The 20,125-nt window shown below is 38.2% G+C and overlaps 2 protein-coding genes across 2 annotated transcripts; both read left to right on the top strand.

Moving 5' to 3' along the window:
- Positions 1-4,183, top strand: mpc1 (mitochondrial pyruvate carrier 1). Its single transcript, XM_088078446.1, has 4 exons — positions 1-206; positions 2,474-2,570; positions 2,869-3,001; positions 3,307-4,183. Exons 1-4 carry the CDS (start codon positions 132-134, stop codon positions 3,329-3,331), a joined length of 330 nt encoding a protein of 109 aa, XP_087934572.1. The 5' UTR covers positions 1-131; the 3' UTR covers positions 3,332-4,183.
- Positions 4,184-5,030: 847 nt separating this feature from the next.
- On the top strand, positions 5,031-14,456 carry kifbp (kinesin family binding protein). The gene is made up of 13 exons (XM_042500407.2): positions 5,031-5,564; positions 6,005-6,103; positions 6,556-6,635; positions 7,118-7,176; positions 7,417-7,541; positions 7,849-7,942; positions 8,407-8,519; positions 8,854-9,003; positions 9,723-9,797; positions 10,523-10,685; positions 11,211-11,385; positions 11,489-11,674; positions 13,308-14,456. Exons 1-13 carry the CDS (start codon positions 5,046-5,048, stop codon positions 13,444-13,446), a joined length of 1,977 nt encoding a protein of 658 aa, XP_042356341.2. The 5' UTR covers positions 5,031-5,045; the 3' UTR covers positions 13,447-14,456.
- The last annotated feature ends 5,669 nt before the right edge of the window (positions 14,457-20,125 follow it).

The following is a 20,125-nucleotide window of genomic DNA, read 5'->3' as shown; positions in this document are numbered from 1 at the left end:
TCGTAAAGCACCAATGTTATGGTCGGAAACTGCAGCAGTCGTCCTCTGAGCTGAGCTCTCAGTTCAGTCGCCCTTCAGCAGAGAAACAGTCCTCCTCTCAGACAAAACAGACATCAGCACAGCACCTAACCATGGCAGGGACTGTGGTACGGAAAGCTCTCGACCACCTGAAGAGCAAAGATTTCAGGGATTATTTGATGAGGTATGTGATGAACGCGGTTAGATTTATATTAGCACTCATGCTAAAGTGACGTTAGCTTGTTGGCTGATTTACAGCAGGCTAACGTTACCTCATGTTTAACAGCTGTTTATATTTACAGTCTTCGTCAGTCCAGACGTTTTGACAAAGTCAAATGAACATTTAAAAAGAAAAGAGTTAAAAAGAGTTATTTGCTGCTACCTGTGTTACATTTTCGTATTTTCTTCCGGTTCTCTGCTACATTTCAAGGACAGTTTGGCTCGCTGTAACCTGACGTTGGTCAGCAGCGATCAGTGAACTTGTTTCTCCAGTTCATGAGGCTGGCTGTAAATGGAGAGGTTGTGGATAAACTTGTTTTTAAACTAATTTTATTTAAACTCAGTGGGAAATATATGCTGTATTTTGTTCAAGAAACTCCCCTTTTAAAGTAGGTCTTAACTTGTAAGATAATAATAACAGCAACGTTGTATTAACACTTATGTCGTTTTATGGGTCCAAAATGACCCGACACTATGTTTAACAATATAGAAAATCCCCTAACTTATTTTTTTTCAACTTGAAATTCGATGACCTAGAATGACCCCAACTTTTAAAAAGTGAAACAATGTCTTTGTTCATATTTCAGTGAAAGCAGCTTAAAGTCATTTTCATACCACAAAAAAAAAAAATTAAAAAAGCACACACACCTGCACTCACTCACACAGAAATACATTTGCAAAGTCCATGCCCACAAACTTGCATATTGTCCTCATTGTACAGTAAAATATGCAAAGACTGTTATTGTTTCCCCATAACAAAATGCATTCAGAACTACTTCTTGCACATTTCTTCAACCTTCTTAAGCTACAGAAGTCATATATCCTGCTAAAAGATTACGTTTACACCTATGCAGTGCATTTAGGAATAATATTATTAATAATAAGCCCCTAGATTAGTAAATAAAACAATTATGACAGGTATGTTGTAATAAAAGCAAGTGGATTCCAGTGATTAAATGCAGTCTTTCTGCACTGTGAAGAGAGAAAACCTAGATATTCACAAAATTTGTGGTTATTGACAGGTTGTGTCTTCATGCTAAATAGATTTGCTTTATTTTATGGGTTAAGTACAGGTGGGTCATTTTTGACCCTTAGGCAAAGTGGTGTATGCAGAAAGTTAAGAGAACACAAGGGTTAAACTGTGTCATGCTTGAAGATTTTGGCCAGTGACAAATATGACTTTAGTGACAAAGGCAAGTAGACTGAGCTACTTTTATTACTTTTTGACTCTTTGTCAAGATGTTAGTTAATGTGTACATGATGTCCCGGTGGTGTGTGCACTTGCTACAGAGGAGCAGCCCGCCTGAAATTTAGGGTAAAGACTAAATGATGACACAGTGACGCAAGAGGCCATCTTTGTTTACATTTGTCACAGATAAAGATGGTCATCTGAGGGTTATTATTTGAAGAGTTTTGTCTCTACCGTCTTGAAAAACCGATAGACAGTCAAATAAACGAACTGTAGATGTGGGCGAGGCACACATCACGTATGGCCTTTGGTACCATTTCTGGTGTTTCTTTGGCTTTCTGACAATTTTGGTGGTGTGTTTCGTCACTCTGTAGAAAATACAGTAATCAATATGTTAACCTTTAGCTCGTGTTATGAATACTGTGGTAGACACTTGACTGTAAGCGAAGTTAAATATTTTAATCCAGGTGCTAAAATGTAACCTTATTCATTATAACCTAATTTAGTCAGGTGGAAACAAAGCCGATGATTTTATTCCCTGCAGGAACAGGGCTCTTTAACTTGTTTGAGTCATGGTCATTTTTTTAATTCATCAGGCCTGTAACAACATACCAATGACCTATTTTAGGTGGCAGCAGCTCTTGTGTCCTTTGGCACATATCAGTATGACTTATCTGTGTTTATGCTCTTCTCTCTTCTATGTGTCCCTGAAAAAATAATCTGTTCAACAGCACGGTAAGTACTCATTGTTTTTGTCTGTGCCCCCCCACGTCTTTGACTGACTGCTGATTTATGGCTACCTATCTTATTGTCTCGTACCTAGTATAGGTATATAATTTCCAAATCTTTACTGTCATGTTTTTTTACTTCATATTTGTGACATCAGTAGTTTTTATAATGAGATTCAAAAAAAAAAAAACTTCAATATTAAGTATTCACATGGTAGTTATTTTAAAGTTATGTTTTACTGCACAACCAGCTAAAGATAAATGTCCATACAGTCTATTGTCCAAACTATATTTTGACACTTTGCGTGTATCTGTGCAGCATTTCTGGGGTCCTGTGGCAAACTGGGGTCTTCCAATAGCCGCCATCACAGATATGAAGAAGAGCCCTGAGATCATCAGTGGCAGGATGACCTTCGGTAAGTCACGCAGACATATGCACTGATTAACCCAGATGTACACATGCAGGGAACAGACAATAACCCCATCCTTTTCTGCATATCTTTGTCAGGGTTAGATTTGTATTTTGTACTTTATCTCAAGGTTAGAAATCAAAGATTCTTTAAAGGAAACTACAATTACAACTCTTGTTGAGTTGCTGTGGTCCCCCCCCCTTTATTAAGAGCAGTTAGGCTTGGTGAATAAGTGCAGCAGGAGTAATTGGTTTATAAGAAAACATTGCTGTAATAAGCATGTGTCTTTTCTCCCTCTTCTCAGCTCTGTGCTGCTATTCCATCCTCTTCATGAGGTTCGCCTACAAGGTGCAGCCACGCAACTGGCTACTGTTTGCTTGCCATCTGACCAACGAGTCAGCACAGCTAATCCAGGGAAGTCGTCTCATAAAATACAAGTAAGCAGTATTCTGATTTTCTGTTGTCATTGTGAATCATGTTTTGAAACGTTGGAAAGAAATTGTTGGAATTTCTAGTCTTTATCAACCTGGTTCTTATTTTGCCGCAATGACTTTTGACACTATTAACGTGAGTTATGTTAAAGAAAAACAATCTTATGTTATCGCATGCCTTTTGCTCTTGATATGACAGTAAGATTAAGGATAATGAAATCAAGGTTTGAAAATCTGAAATCATCTTTTAAATTAAGGTCATGGGATAAAACAGAATTGTAAGCACTGTGGTTGTTTCTGTATTGTTACAGCATGGAGAAGAAGATGAAATCTTAGTGGCAGAGTAAAGCAGATGCAAAATGTTCAAAGGCAGAGTGGCACTGCGAAGCTTCAACAACCGCCTAAACCTGGACATCGGAACGAATGCATCTAAACGTCCCGTCTAATCCCTGAAACCATGGCACTTGCACCATTTTTTAAAATGATGTTACCATGATTCATCATCCTCATTAAGTTTTAGTCACTTTTTATTACACAGACAGAAAAAAGCAGATGCTTTTCTCCAAAAATTAGGTCAACTGTAATTTTTTTTTAGATTTTTCAATATTCAACATGACACACAAAAATATAATGTAGGTGAATGTGCACTCAGCTAACCAGCCTGACAGTTAGCTGCCTTGCACTGGATGGACTATGTGTTGCACACTTTCAGACTAGGCTAAAGCAATCACTTTTCACCAGTCGTCCCATTTTATTTTTTCTTACCTTAGTAATTGAAATAATAATGGTATTTTAGAGAACTTAGCCTGAAGTCAGTTTGTGCAAATATGTCCACACCGTGGCAGATTATCACTTGCTAAGCATATGAACTTTCATTCATTAACCTTTACCTAAACGCAGAGGACACACAACTAAGATTTCTGTTTATTTTGCCCTTCAGCAAGATGTTATGCTGTATTATGGAAATGGAGTGTGTAAGAGGATCCAGTTTGGTCTGGTTTTATTCCAGTGTAATAAATAAGACAAGCTGCTTCTGTCAGTGCTGACCAAACATGTACTGTGTGTTGTTGTAATCATGTCATTCACATTAATTTATTGTCATGTATAATTCACATTATTTTTCCCTGATTAATGATTTGACTTTCTGGGTTTGTTCAAATAAACTGGCTATAACCAACTTGAACACAATTCCGAGAATGAGTGATTTATTTGCAAACTTCATCTTTGCATTTGCAGTTGTTTATTTGATACTTTGTTGTCTCAAATTCCTTTTGGACGGTCATTGTTAAGGATCAGTTAACCTTTACAATGTTGGATAATTCACCATGGTGATGTCTGGGAGGCCATTGCTTTGTATTTACTCTTTGCACTTCTTAACCCAATGCCTCTGTTAAATGAACACTTATATATGTTTCCAACAAAGTTATCAAGTAAAACTCAGACTGAAACTGGAAATTAATGGTTGTTTCAGGTGTCATGTTTCTTTTTGTATGTGTACACCTCAGCTTTTAAATTAAGCCTTTATATAAAAACAACTGCTGAGACATGGACAAACATATTCAATATTTATTCATATTTCAACACCATTTTCTGCATAATTATCTTTAAACAAATAGGTGAACTTTCTAAAAAGGAAACGAATGATAAATGTTAAAATAAACATGTTGTAATGCAATATTTTAGTCAAGATATGCTTGAAAACTAATGATTGAACTTTAAATTTTTGGGAAACTCCACATTTATAGAAAAAAATGGTCAGAACCTAAACCAGTTTCCCTGCACTTGCACGTTATGAACAATAAAGCTATTCTTATTGTACTATTTTGATATGATGCATATAATACAAACACTGGCATTATTTTTTCGTGTTCTCTTTTTTTTTTTAATTTATTCGTTTTGTTAGTTAGTTGGTTGCTGTTGTGTTTTTGTTTTTATTTTTATTCTTTATCTTTTTTATTTTTATTTATTTATTTATTTATTTCGTCTGTGGATCTGTTTTTATTCCTGTAAGTAACCTTGGAAAAAAGTAGGAAAAAAACCTTTCCAGCAGATGGCAGTAATGCAACATAAAGAACTTACTTCTGGGAGTTGTAGTTCAGCAAAGAAGACCAACATGGCGTCTGTGAGTAGTGATGAGTGGAGAGCCGTTTGCGACAAATTCACCAACGCCCAAAATCTCACGCTTATTGAATCACGAAATGACCCTGAAAATGACCCGTTTCGCTCCAAATACAATGCCAGGGAGCTCCTCAGAGAAATATACTGCTCGCTCAAGAGTTTCGAAGCTGGCGAAGGTGAGGAGGAAAGCGGCGGAGAGAGCGGCGAGCAGCGGCTGACGGAGCCGCCGGTGGACGGGCAGAGGGAGGACGTGTTCGGCCAGGGCTTCAGCGGCGACTCGCCAGCCGGGCTGCGGGCCGCTAAACTCGGGGCTGTGGAGTACTATCTGGGCGTCAATCATGTTGACACCGAGGAGCTGTCAGCCGGACAGGAGCATCTGACAAACTGCATGAAACAGCTGGAGAGATGCAGAGTGTCGCCGGAGAACGTGTCGCTGTTTATCCATGTCAGGGTAACGTCAACATCTCTTTTTAGCACACGTCAGTTTTCTCAAACACTTCTGCCCTTCACAAACAGGCCATGGTTGTAGCTAACGTTAAGCGCAACCATTTTTTTAATAACACTAATACAAAAATATAATAATGCTATGAATTAACCAACAGACTCTAACATTGTCAAACCCTAATAAAGGTGACGCTCTCATTATCAATAACACCACTGAAGGAGCGTTGTGGGCCTCTGGGAAAGCATTTTGTGCCACCCTTTTTTATTTAGTACAGCTTTCATATTCAACTCATCGTTGTTGACCTGTGATGTTATTAAGAATAACAGTCCATCAGATCCATTGGCATTCTTAATACAGTAGATTCTTGCTTATCTGAATGTGTCTGTTTCATAAGAGATCAGATGATGCTGATCACATGCTCATGTGTTGTTTGTTTGTGTCATCAGAATCAGTTGGGTATCCTGTGGGCAGGCCGGGACGAGACAGAGATGGCTCAGGGATTCCTGGAAACAGCAGAATCCATTTACCAGCGTTATATGAAGGAGGTAGGTTGGTGTACTGTGTGGCTGTTTACATGAAGCTGCTGGTGCATTGTCTGATGGATGACAGGGCAGGAGAGACTGTTGTGTAACTGTCTGCCTGTCTGACTGATTATCTTCATTGTCTCACAACTCCTCTGTCATCTGACTGTCTTGATAAAAACATGAGTGGTAAATTGAGATTGTGCTCACTTTATCATCGCCAGTTTGTCTCACTATTAACAAGTGAACTGTTATTTACCTGTCTGTCAGGAGCCAAGGCAGAGTGTTACATTGTTCTATGTTTAGTTAATAGTTGTGTTTCCTCGGACATTGCATTTTTCTGCATTCCCGGATCTTTTGATGTTTGATGTGATCTTTCATGCATTCAAAAGACGAATTGATGGGCGAGTATTAGTGTCTTACCGCAGCTGGAGGACAGGATGGAGCCATGGTTGTTGTGCTTGTGTGTTTTTCAGGATGGTAGTCCACCCACTGATATGACAGAGTACTTCACTACTGAGGAGAACCTGCTTACACACCAGGAAAGGACCAAGAGGTAACATGTAAACTGCAGCATGCCCATACAGAAGGCCTCCACACACACACATTTACAGACTTTACACCTGTTTATATTTCAGGAATAGATTAATGGAAAATTACATTTTTTCATCTCACCTGTAGTGCTTTTATCCATCTAGATTGTTTTGGTGTGAGTTACCAAATGTTGGAGATATCAACCGTTCAGATGTCTACCCTAACTTAAATATAATGGAACTAGATGACCCTCAGCTTGTGGTGCTAAAAGTGCCAAAATAATACATTAGAAAACTCAACTAGACTGAGTCTGAATCTTGATAAATAGTGCTACAGGTAAGAGGTAAGATGTAATTTGTATTTTTGATTTAGAGTAAGGTTTGCATGATAATGGTCATTCATGCCGCAGACCCTGGTTCTAAATTTTTATCTTCTTCTATGTGCTCTGACTTTACCTATAAACCCATTCCTCTTTTTACTCCCCTGGCAACTTCTCCTTTCCAGGTTTGAGTTGGCCTACACCCATACCATGTACTACCTTGCTCAAGTCTATAAAAACCTTGGTGAGTCAGATCTTTTTTTAAGCCAAATAAGTACAACAGGATATATTTATTGGCTCATGTATATTCAATACTTATGTCTTCAATAATATTTAAACAGATATAAAGAACTGAAAGTTTTGAATAATCCATTAAAATCCTTTCCGTATTTTCTATTCTATATATATAATGAAGCTGAGTCTTGCTGTGTTGATATTTTGATATACTTGATCATACTAAAAACTAAATTGTTTTGTCTCCCAGGTGAAACTGAGCGTGCTGCCACCTACTGCCACAGCACCCTGCAGAGACAGTTACAGTTAAATCAGTTCAGTCCAATGGAGTGGGCACTTAACGCTGCTACGCTATCACAGTATTATATCACCAAGGTAGAGCATGGATTGATTTAAATTGAATGAAAACCCTTGATTTAAAACCTTGCATGTTATCATCCAAAATGGTTAAATCTTTTCTAAAGAAATAAATCAATTTTAGCTTGCTTTTTATACAGTTTGATGGTTCCTTTGTAAGCGTTGACGTGAAGTCAAAAAAATTGGATTACACTGCAAGAAGTTTGGTTGTAATAATCAAATATATTTCAACGGTTTGCCCTAGTTGTTTATAAGCACTGCCACAGTTTTTTTCTCAGTACAAGCACTGACAGGTGTAGTGTGTAAATATGTGTGTGATTTCTAGGGTCGGTACATGGAGGGCAGACATTGCCTTGCAGCAGCTACAGTAATATCAGGTTTGGCAGGAGAGGTTCCTTCTGAGGCCGTGGCACAAGAGAGTGAGTATCTGTCTAAATCTTGAATTAATATCCATGTCAAAATAAGCATACTTATTATCTTCCTTCCTCTGTACTCTGTAGCCTTAATTGACTACAACAAGCCCTTTTGATACTGGGTACAAAACGATAAAATAAACCAGTCCTTTACATCAAAGCCAGACACCAATATTCACATTACATGCATTCTACCGGAAGTCAAATGTTCTCACCGCCGCACTGTCATTAATTCATTCATTGTTTTTTTTTTTTTTTACTATAATTAACCCAAGCTCCACTCTACTCACTGGAGATATTATTGCAAGTGTGTAACGCTGTGTAGAAAAGTTACAGTGTCTTTGCATTTCCTGTGGGTGGCACCATGTTATTATTATTGTCTGAAAAGATCTTCAGGCAGGAGCGAACGCAGCAGTGTAGCAAAGCACCGGCTTATCTTAACATCTCTTTTCTCCCTCTGTGTGACCCAGGTGAGACGGAGAGTGAGCGCAGGGAGCAGCTCAGGCAGAAGAGAGCAGACATTGCAAGATGTTGGATCAAATACTGTCTAAACCTCCTGCAGGACTCAAAGAAGCTGCTAGAGGTACGACGTGGTTGTGTATATGTGGGAACTTGTGTTCTTTGTATTCAAGTACACACTTCTCAGATAAACAGTGTGATAGCCACTAGCTCAAGAGAAGAGCACCATCCACAAAAACCACAGCTCTGTTTGAGACAATCCAAGGAATAAAAAGTTTGAGCCAAAAAATGTAGCACCAAAGATGATGCTTATGTAAAATAATGTTGAAGGACTATCATTTAACCTCGAATGTTTTTTTGTGTGTTATGGCTGTGGTATTTGTGTGTGCCTACCTATGTTTACGTGTCCTGATGTATTGAGTGTGCCATGAAATGTGCTTGTGTTTGTGTGTGATCAGGACAGCATTGGGGAGCTGGATACTGATCGTCAAGAAGAGTTGAAGAGAGCCAGGAGACGCGAGGAGGAGGAGGAAGAGAAGGGCAGGAAGAGTGCTCTGCTGTTTGGCTCTGAAGACACCTTTGACTCCATTGCTAGCCTGGAAGAAAAGGTCCAACTACTGTGTCGAGATGCTGCTGCTCATGCTGCTAGTTTCACCTTAGAATTCTTAGGATGTCTCTGCCTTTTAAGTATTTATGAGATGTTGAGCTTCAAAGACTTTGCACTCCAAATAGCAAATATTATATTAACCTTATTGTTTTCAAAAGCAAAAGTCCAAAAAGAGCATATAACGTAAAAGAAAAAGTCATGACATAATGTTGTGACAGAATAAGAAAATATGAATAACTCAGTTTTGACAAAATTGTCAGATAATACCTTATAATTCTAAGATGACAATTTATGTTTTTTTTGTTATAATTCTTAGTGTTCTTATGTTCTTATTCATTTCACTTTGGTTATTAATAAGGACAAAACACATTTATTACAATTTCTGTAAATGTTCCAGTGTTAGCCCACAGGCTAATTTTCAACTCCCGTCTTTTGGCAAAATGTTTTGAAATCTGTAAAATTATAAAATTCACACAACAGTGGCAGCAGGACACCATAAAGACAACAACGGCTACAAAAAACAGGAACTCCCAAGACAGAACACAAGCCATGTGAAGCAACAAGAAACAGTAGAACAACAGTACAAAACAATAGTACAGCAACAACATATAGCATTTTAGCTCTAACGACAGTGGGTAGTATGTCCATAATCAGGCAAAAGCTGCAGATTTAAGGTCACTTCATCATCATGAGATTAAACTCTTGCTTTCTGTTTCCCAGGTTTGCTGTTTGTTACCACTGGACTTCACTGAGGCCAGAGCTGTATTTCTGGTGGGACAGAATTATGTCACACAGGTATTCACAGCACACACACACACACACACACACACACACACACACACACACACACACACACACACACACTTATGCTGGGTTGGGCATACTCCTATCACCTGCTTAAGCAGACAGCTGGTTATTAAAATAAATGGAATAATTTAAAAATATTAGGCTATGCTGTATGCTGCAAAACAGATGCTTTTGAGCTTATGCATTTTTGTATACATCCCAAGCTATGAGGCCCCGAGACAGCGTATATGATATTTGGCTGTATTAACAGACTCGACTGGACTTGACTTGACACATCAGGTGATGAACAAGCTTATAGCTGCAGATGTTCTCAACTGAACTGGTACAATGCAACCATATGGTTAAGCACTGATACATGCTTAACCATATTGTCGTCTCAAATATTCATGTCATGAAGCAAATGTACACCTAGGTATCATGAACATGATGTAATTCTGGTATAGGATGTTAAGCAGGTATTAATGACGGAGTTGCACATCAGAAGAATTTTGTATTAAAGGCCAGTGAGGGAATTATTTAAAGAACACAATGCCAGGTTTTCTGGAAGTAAAAAAAAAAAAAAAAAAGATCATATTAGATGATGTGTCCCTCATCTTTTTTTCTTCATCCACACTGGTTTACATTTTTTTAAATGCCATAAGCATTACATCTACAGTTTAGTTTCAACTGTTAAACATGATAAACTGTCTTCATCCTTTCGCTCACTCCTGCAGGCCAAGGAGTACTTTCAGATGGACGGCTATGTGACGGATCACATAGAGATCTTGCAGGATCACAGCTCTCTGTTCAGGGCCCTGGCTTTCTTCGAAGAGGATCTGGAGCGGCGTTGCAAAATGCACAAACGCAGAGTGGACATGCTGGAGCCAATCTGCAATGGTAACCTTTTTCTTGAGTTGCATTTTTGTCTTTGTTTTTTATCCCTTTAGATATTTTCATAAAATAGATTACACTAGAAAAAGATTAAACAAGTTAATCTGCCAGTGTTCAACCTGAATGTCCATGCATGGTAGAGCTGTAACAATTAATCAATTAGTCGGTTCATTGTCAACTATTAAATAAACTGCCAACTAATTTAATAATTGAATAATCGGTGTGAGTTTTAAGAAAAAAAGTCAAAATCCTCTAAGGCCAACTTCTTACATTTGAATATTATTTGGTAACATCATTAATTTATGACTTTTAATATCGTTGGGTTTTGGATAAAGCAAGACATTTCAGGAGGTCATCTTGGGCTTTGGAAAACATAGAGTGAAATTTTTCACATTTTGTGACATTTTTCAGACCAAACAACTAATCGAGAAATTAATGGCCAGTGAAAATAATTGTTAGTTGCAGCCCTAATGCAAGGTGATATGATTGATTCAAATGTGACTTTCACTGACTTTCTGTGTTTCTCTATAGACTTGAACTCCCAGTATTACCTAATGATCCGCAGACAGATGATGTTTGAGTTGGCTGAAACCTACAATGAAATGATGGACCTGAAACTGGCGCTGGCCAACAGACAAGCTGATACACAGTCTCTAGATAACCACACTATTAAGAAATTCAACCATCTCTGCTCTGCCTCCGCCAAGTGAGTGTATATGCATGTTTGTGTGTGTGGATGAGCTTCGTGTGTCTGTGCATCTACCTTTGTCTAATCTAAATTATTTAAAATCCTCTGTTCTCCTCTCCAGATACTTCCAGATGTTCCTCGACTCTCTGTGTTCTCCAGAGGGGAAGCATCCGGAGCACCTGGAGGAGGAGGTGCTCAGACCGGCTCTGGTGGCTCGCTTCAGAGTGGCCCGACTCTATAGCCGGCTGATTAACCCTTCACCTACTGCTCAGCTGGAAAACCTCAACAAGTCTCTGGAAAACTACAAGTACGAAGATTTACTTGTTACTTTATGGGGATACATCTACTTTCTATGTGCTCTCAACAGTGTGACAGTAATAGGTTTACCTTAATGTAGCACAGGGCTTAAAATTCTCTTACACTCTGCTGGAATTCTGGGGCTGTTTTAGGTTTGAAAACAGTTAATCATATCTCTATTAAGAATATTCTTAAGTATTTATTTTAATGTCACTTAACACGAATATCGCTGTATTTGTATGTATTTTTATGCCTCCGCTCCAACAATAGCCAAGGCTAGACTCATTAGGTTTTTGCGTTGTCCATACGTACAAATCATTCTTGTGAATACAATATCTCATGGATGTCGCAAGGGAATTTCTTCAAATTTAGCACAAACATCCACTTGGACTCAAGGATGAACTAATTCGATTTTAGTGGTCATAGGTCAAAGGTTAAGGTCCCTGTGACCTTGTCTGTCTCATTCTTGTGAATGCAATATCTCAAGAAAACCTTGAGGGAATTTTTTTGGCACAAACATTTGAGTAGACTCAGTGATGAGCTGATTGGAATTTGCTGTTCAAAGGTCAAGGTCACCGTGACCTTGCATCCATCTCATTCTCATGAATGTAATGTCTAAAGATGGCCTTGAGGGAGTTTCCTCAAATCTGGCACAAACGTCCACTTGGACACAAGAATGAACTGATTGGAATCTGGTGGTCAAAGGTCAAGGTCTCTGTGACGTAAGAATTCAAACAGTCAAATTTCACACAAATGTCTACAAGGGAACAATGATGAAGTTCTGACATTTTATATCCAAGAGGTCAAAGGTCTGTGACATCATAATGTTCTGCATTCACTTTTCTGGCTGTTACTCGACGTCATAACTCAGGGACAGATGGGAGACATTAGGTCGGATACTGAATTGGTGATACTGATCTTTGGTGCCTTGAAACTGTGCTGATTGTATAAATCTTCTGTGTGTGAAGCATCCGTGTTTTTTCAGACATGGATATAAACTGTACGTGCAACTTGACTGATGCATAACTGCATGGTGGTATTTATAGTTATTAATATAGTAGGCTTATAATAATATAGAATGAAAACCTTTGCACTGTGGCTCAGCAAATTCTTGCTCAGTAATTCAGATAACTGTGCTACATTGATAAAGCACTGCAGTGATTATTCTTTGTTTTCATATCGTTGCAATCTTTTCGACAAATTTTCAATTGTTGGCAACAGTATTATCCTGCATATGCTGTTTAGAGACCAATCCACACATAGAACGAGCATTGAAAAGTCTGAAAGATATCTGATATTTGTTATGGCTTTGAAAGTTGTGCTTGGGTACAATTACCAAACAACGCTTTTCAACTGAGGGAATGGTGAGTAGCATTATATAATAAAGCATTTTTCTACTGTTTGGACCTGTCAGGTTACTGAGAGGATTCAGATTTAGAAATGATCCCACTTGCTGTTATTGTCTTTCTAAAACGGGACGTTTTATATGGGCCATCGCTGCCATTCGACACCATCAGGCATCAGAATTCTGTTGAAATAAATTAAAATTAGTGGACTGTGGGTGTGCTTTGTAAACCTACATGCTCTGTTGTTTATCTGTATAATGTGCTGACTATCACTTTCACTCTCCACCTGTTGTCTAGATACGTGGTGCAGTACTGTGAGGCTCACCCTGAGTCAGGAGCAGCTGTGGAGACGGAGCTGGAGCTGAGCACGGAGATGGTCGGCCTGCTGCCTCTCAAAATCAACCGCCTCAAAGCAAAGATAGCCGCAAACAACTGAAAGAAGCCACTGTCCGCTGTCTGACCTGTTGACTAATAGTGCTACTACATCCACCCAAATAAGACACTCAGTCTAAATTATGATTTCGGACACTCCCAACAATTACAGAAACTGGATGATGGATGGATTGACTTTCTTGCTTATTTGTGTTGGTGATGGCCTTTTTTTGTGCAGTGGACATGCTGCATTCACAAGACCTTTGAACACATTGCACGCTGTACAGATGTGCTATCTTCTGTGAAGTAAAATATGTGGTCAATTTACTTTTAATTCAGACTGCAAATAAACATACTCTTCAAAATTCATACAAAAATTTCTTTCACATAGTACTAAGAAATAATTGACAATAGTTGATAATATCTTGTCAACAATTTGAATTGAATTTGAATTGACTAAGACCTGTTTGTCCCTGTACATCAATGCTTTATTCCCAATTAATTGTATGAGGAAATCTTTGCAAATCTATCACTAACATATCAGATGCTCACTTTGCAAGAAAAAAAAAGTACGTAACATACCAGTACTTTTTTCATTTTATTTTGTTTATTTTTTCCTATCATTTATGTTCCCTCAGTTTCATTCTTGTTTTTCATTGTTAATCATATTGGTTTTTTTATTTAATGTGGCTTTATTTTGTGTAAAGCGCTTTACCACACTAAAGTTACGTTTCTTCATTGTCTCTGATGGTAAAACAAATGTCAAGGCCTACTGTAACCTGTATCCATTGTACATGGATGGGACAGATAATAGAGCTGACACAGTTTGTGCTACTTCAAGGTTGTTGCACCTTAAAACTGAGACGCTTGTTCTGCAAAATTGTCACAAACAACTGTCTCAGTGACCGTTTTTAAGTGGACTTAATGTTGGTTTACTAGACATAATAATCTGCATGATGCCAACTTCATCTAGTTGAACCTGTGTATTATTTTCCTGTCTGAGGAATCACAATGTCCTCCTGTTTTATGTACAGCAGATGCTGTATGATATGATAATAAACTAGTAGTAATACACTTGTGCTGCAATAACAATATGTGCTTTTTTTACTTGCAAAGAGGAGCTGGGTGTAAAATGGGTCATCAATAATTTCTCTGGTATAAAATAAGAGGCTAAAATCTCAATCTGGGGCCCAGATGAATTTACACACCTGTATTTCCCCAGTCTGCTAAATGTCTTGATGGAGATAAATGTCTAAATCTATTAAAACCAAATAATCTTTTAAACTGACAGCTTACAAATTTGTATCAATCATACATGTATCATAGTTGAATCAAAACTGCATACACCTGTTACAGCTAGCAAAGAGACTTTTCATATTGATAGTAACAAGTCCTAAGCAAAGAAACTCCACAGCTTGATATGAGAGGTCCCTGATTTTTAAATATTAGATAAGAGTTCATGGATCATCTCTGCAGCAATTATAATTCAGTTGGCATGCTTTTGTAAGAGGCAGTGAGGAAGAGGTCAGATGTCAGGGCCAGTGAACATCCAGGGAATGGACATTGAGATTGTGAAAAATTACAAGTACTCGACTGTTAACCTGAACAATAAACTGGACTGCACGGACAACACAAATGCACTGTATAGGGGAGGACAGAGCAGACTGTCTGCTGAGGTCACTCAGGTCTTTTAGAGCAAAGGGGCCACTCACGCGGACCTGGTTCAGAGGGCCAGCTCTGTCCAGAGATGCCTCCTCGACCTAGTGGTGGATGAAAGGAAAATGATGGCTAAACTATCATCCTTGATGGAGAGCATGTCTGACCCCATGTGGAGTTTGAAAGAGAGAAACCATAGGTCCTTCCTTCCTGCTGCTGTCAGACATTAAAAACCAGCACTGCTCCCAGTCGCCCACACATACCAAAACTGACAATCATCAATCATTATTTATGTGCAATATCAGTATATACTAAACTGTGCTAAATCTATACTTCCATGTGCAATGACGTGAATTCAGCCATCCAGTCAGTCTTTTTATTACATTTTACTTTTTGTTCTTTATTTATTATATTGCTGTTGCAGAAATTAATCTAGTATGACCTTGTGTCCAAATAAAGGATGAATAGTTATAGCACATGTTTTTGCTCATGCATCGCTCAGGGCACACTGATACGTGACAGGAGAAGCAAACATTTGTTACTTTCCTGTCTGTGTTTGGGAGCAAAGACAACACTTTTTTTAAAGTGCATTTTTTCAGCTGAGCATATGACGTCCACAGCAGCAGGTGGAGTTTTCCTTGAAGTGATAAAATGAATATGATTGTCATAAAATATGATATTATGATGAGGTTGAAGAGGTAAGGCATTTCTGACTTTGGAAATCATGTGCCTTAGTGAAGGGCATTATTTGGGGTTGTCGACAGTGCATGAGGAAATCTGTGTTTGTCTCCTTCAGCATAACTGACCTGAACTGACTGATGAGTGTCCATACCCCCTGATTGATACTTTAAATTAGGACGTATTGTATTAACTCAATGAATAGTTCCATCTGTTAAAACTTCATAGGAGGAATTAGGTGTTTTTGACTTGGTTCACCCAGAATGCATTTATACTTTTACAAAGCACATATTAAAACAAACACAGAAAACAATGATATTAAGTCATTTGGAACAAACAGATAGACAAAGTCAGGAAAAGTTGAAATGATAAGTAAAGCGCCTGTAAAATATGAAAAGAATTATGTGGTAGAATGTGGTAGGATGATTGCTGGGAAATGACAACATGCCTCCTCCCACACACACATTCATGCACACACCAAATATGGACAGCAAATTATTGATTGTGATGTGAATTCCAGTTAGTTATAAAACATTATTGGTGGCTTCTTCGTGCAATAGAAACAATTTCAGTGCATCAGAACCTGCAATTCCAGCTTTCATTTATGCTCTCACTAACCTCTCTGATGCTTGTCAAAACATGTATTAACATAACCTGCTCAGCACATGACACTTGAAAATAATGTGCTGTGAATGAGAACTTTGAGCGCTTAATGGAAAATACACCGCTGAAAATCCTCAGAATACACCTACAGAGTCATAGTACGTCAATAATACATTCATATTTTCTCAGCATATAATAGAAGCATAAACCTGTGAACTCATACAAGGCATTTTTTGGTTTTGTTTTGTTTTTTGTGAGAAGAATAACTGTAGATTTGCTGAAAATCAGGTGAGCTGCAGTTTCTGTTGATGATTACAATTCACATCATGCCAGTTATAAAAGAAATGTGCAAAGCGCAGACATGAAATGAGTAAACACTTAATGTTTAACCCATTAGATTAATTTAAGCTTTTTATTAAAATTGTTTTTTGACTTTTTTAGAGAAGGCTGATTGTCTCTGCTGTATTCGAGCTTCTCTTGATCCCAACCAGATTAAGTTGTTTGATAAAGGTTATAATAATTGTATAATATCAATGACCCTCCACTGGATAAAAATGCTAAAAAAGAATTCTCCATGGTTCCCAATACTAAAAACTAAATATGCAGAGATCAAACTGTTGCACTCTCAAGGGTGACACCTGGAACGTACAACATACATTAAATCTCATACATCCTTATACAAGCCTTCTACTTCTACTACTATTTGTGTAGTTTACAGACAACAACCTAGTAGTCTGTTAAAATCCAGGCTTTCCATTCCATGTTTAACAATCCAGGTACTTAACCACGCAGGTTTATTGTCCTTCCAGTTTAAAATAATAAGTCTTAGATATGCAGCCTAATGTCTATAGTTGGTCAGCAGTGACTCCAACATTATTGTCTGGTTTTAGGTCCAGCCACCATGCTGTGGCATAGATAAACTCTGACATGAGAAATGTTACCTCTAAACAGTGTCTTAACAGCTGGACAGTCCCAGAGCAGCATAATAAACATCTGTTGCCACAATTGCCAGCACAAATCTCGGCATCCATCCTGAAAAATCTGACAGGGTTATATTGTAGGAATCCAAATTTTACACATTAGAAGAGCTCAAAGCCAACCCCAAAATTTTGTTCCACTGAGACGCAGTCAAAGATACGTTTAGGTCATGCTAAACCGCTTACGGCACAGTGAGTCTGTGGGTTTCCCATGTACTTATGAAGTCATACATTTACCGTATTTCTTTCAAGAAAAACTGCTTACATTAGCTCATCAGTCATCAGTCACTGCTTCACATCCACTGACAACAGTCTCTGTGGGGTCCAGACAAATCTCATGTTTTCATTGTCACTGTAGTCTTGTGAAATGATCGTGTTGTGTTTGCAAGTATGTTAACAATTGTGTGTGTTTGTGAGAGTGTGAAAATAGCGGTTGTCTCGACTGTCACAAACTAGAACAACCGGGGGGTGGAAACCAAGCAGACTAAAAAAAAAGACTTTTTATAGATGCACTGACATGCTGGCTGCTGCATGAAAACACATACTTACTTTAATACAAAACACAATATCTCAGATATTAGTGATTATATAGCAGTGCTACTCTACTACTTACAGCCCATGGGCTAAATCTGGCCTGCAACAGGATGCCAAATGGCCCGCCATCCATTTTCTAATTCACAATAACAACTAAATTGAGTCACACTGTGGAGTTTTTTGTACTTCTAATGTTAATACGGTGCTAAAAAGCATCAGTAAAGCTTGTTTATCAAAAAAGGTGCTGGAAAGATCCCCCAAACCTTTGGCTAGAGGTTCAGGCTAATTATTTATATATTAATTATTAATTTTTGTTTATCTATTGGCCCCTGGTCCCCTCTCATTTTGCAAAACTGGCTTCAAGACAAAGCAAGTTGAGTGACTGTTGTATAGGCATTGCAGCATTTTAGTATGCTTGAGTATTGAGTTTTGTAGAGAAAGGAGAGGAGAGAAGCAGAGACATGCTGTGTGTGCAGTGTGTGTGTATGACTGGGTATATGTGCCTCATAAATATGTCACAGTATGTGTGTGCGTGTGCGTGTGTCTGTGGAGGCGAGGATGGGCAGGCTAGTGTGTCATTTCCTGAGGGAAAATGATAGCAACTGATGTTACCACTTCCTGCAGCATCGTAAGTCAGCTGAAATGAAAAGTTTTGTCTCTCTGTCTGGATCTTCTTCTCGTCTTGTTTGAAACAGACAAGAAATAGGTATGGTCTGTTGTACAAGAACTCAACAAATATTTGACAGAGTGCCGACGGTAACACACACACACACACACACACACACGCACACACACGCACACACACACACACACACACACACACAGGTCATTAGGTCAGCCTGCACCAAAAGAGGGCAACATCATAAACCACAGTTTATTACGCGCTGTGTTATACTGTCCATGTGGTTGAGCAAATATTTCTGGTTCCTGCACCAGAAAAGAAATCAAATGTAAAATAGCATTAAAATAGAACGTTTAAAGATGAGGCGATGAAGAAATACCCCAAAATGTGATGTTTTTTAGTGATGAGAATCTGGTTTTGACTGGCTTTCATTTAATGCTTCTCTCTTACAAAGTAGTGAATGTTGGTTAAGCTTGTGTACCATGAAGAAAAGCGTTGTGGTGTAATATCACAACACCCCTTTGATAAACATCGAGGGCGAGGCACAGCAAGATAGTCTGATGTGAGATGAAATTGTCGACTCTCACTAAACATAACCATCACAAATACCACAAATATTATCAGCAAAGTTCCTCTTATTGCTAAGATTTGATGCTTGAAAACAGCTCAAATTATTGACAAAACCAGCACTCATTACAAATTATACAGATTTCAAGTGTTCATAGGCTTTAACCAGAGCCCTCACCAGAGCCCTCGGCAGGTGCAAATTAATGTTGTACAGACTGTTAAACCTGTTAAACAAAGAAAGCTGTCTTTTACATTCAAATCCAGTTCAATATGTTCAATATATTGTTAGTAGATACAGAGAAATAATTGTAACATTGTGCTGAATAAAATAGAAATCTCAACATATGTTATAGTTCAGCTTTCAAAAATTAAGTTTGAATATTTCATTCAATATAAAAGTGAGATTTTCAATGAAGAGTTGGAGGAGGCAGGTACAGAATATACAAAATATATAACATACAGTATTTATCACTGTATACAGACAGAGTGGATTTGTTTTCTGTTGACATAAATGAGGGCTGAAATTTAAAGAAATACTAAGGCTCAAGATAATTTCAAGGTACTTTTTACTGCTTTGAAACAATCATATGAACTGAAAGTTAGCAGTTTTGTTGTTGATCCATTTTCATTGCGATCACAAAGTCCTCTCATAACACCACTAAAAGCTAAAGCCCACTAAACAGGCCACAAGCTAATTGAAAATATTGTTTGACTTGACCAACTGAACAAAAGCCAACCTTGGCACTTATTTGAAGTCTTCTGAGAAAGAAGAAAAGAGACAGAGAAAGACAAATGTACACTCTTATGAATGTCTGTGAGGACAGAGTGCACCAATTCAATCAAACTCTGTGTAATTGTGACTAACTCTGACACCACTTCTCTTAATAGTGAACCATCATCAACACTTCCTTAAAATCATATGCACTTTGCGTCAGATGTTTGCAACATGACTTACCACTTCTTCAGGTCTTCCAAAGAATGTGCTGCCCTCTTCCAGCTTCTTATGAACATCCAGAGTAATCTCTGATTCATCATTGAGTTAAAATGATAGACATACTTAATTTGCCCAAGGCATCGGGACATACCAGGTGTTCCACACTTGAAAT

The sequence above is a fragment of the Plectropomus leopardus genome, chromosome 1 (genome assembly GCF_026936395.1).
Source record: "Plectropomus leopardus strain MGB_pleo_1.0 chromosome 1, ASM2693639v1, whole genome shotgun sequence".
Classification (NCBI taxonomy): Eukaryota; Metazoa; Chordata; class Actinopteri; order Perciformes; family Serranidae; genus Plectropomus; species Plectropomus leopardus.
The sequence above is the reverse complement of the archived record's forward strand: the minus strand, read 5'-3'. Positions and strand labels throughout refer to the sequence as shown.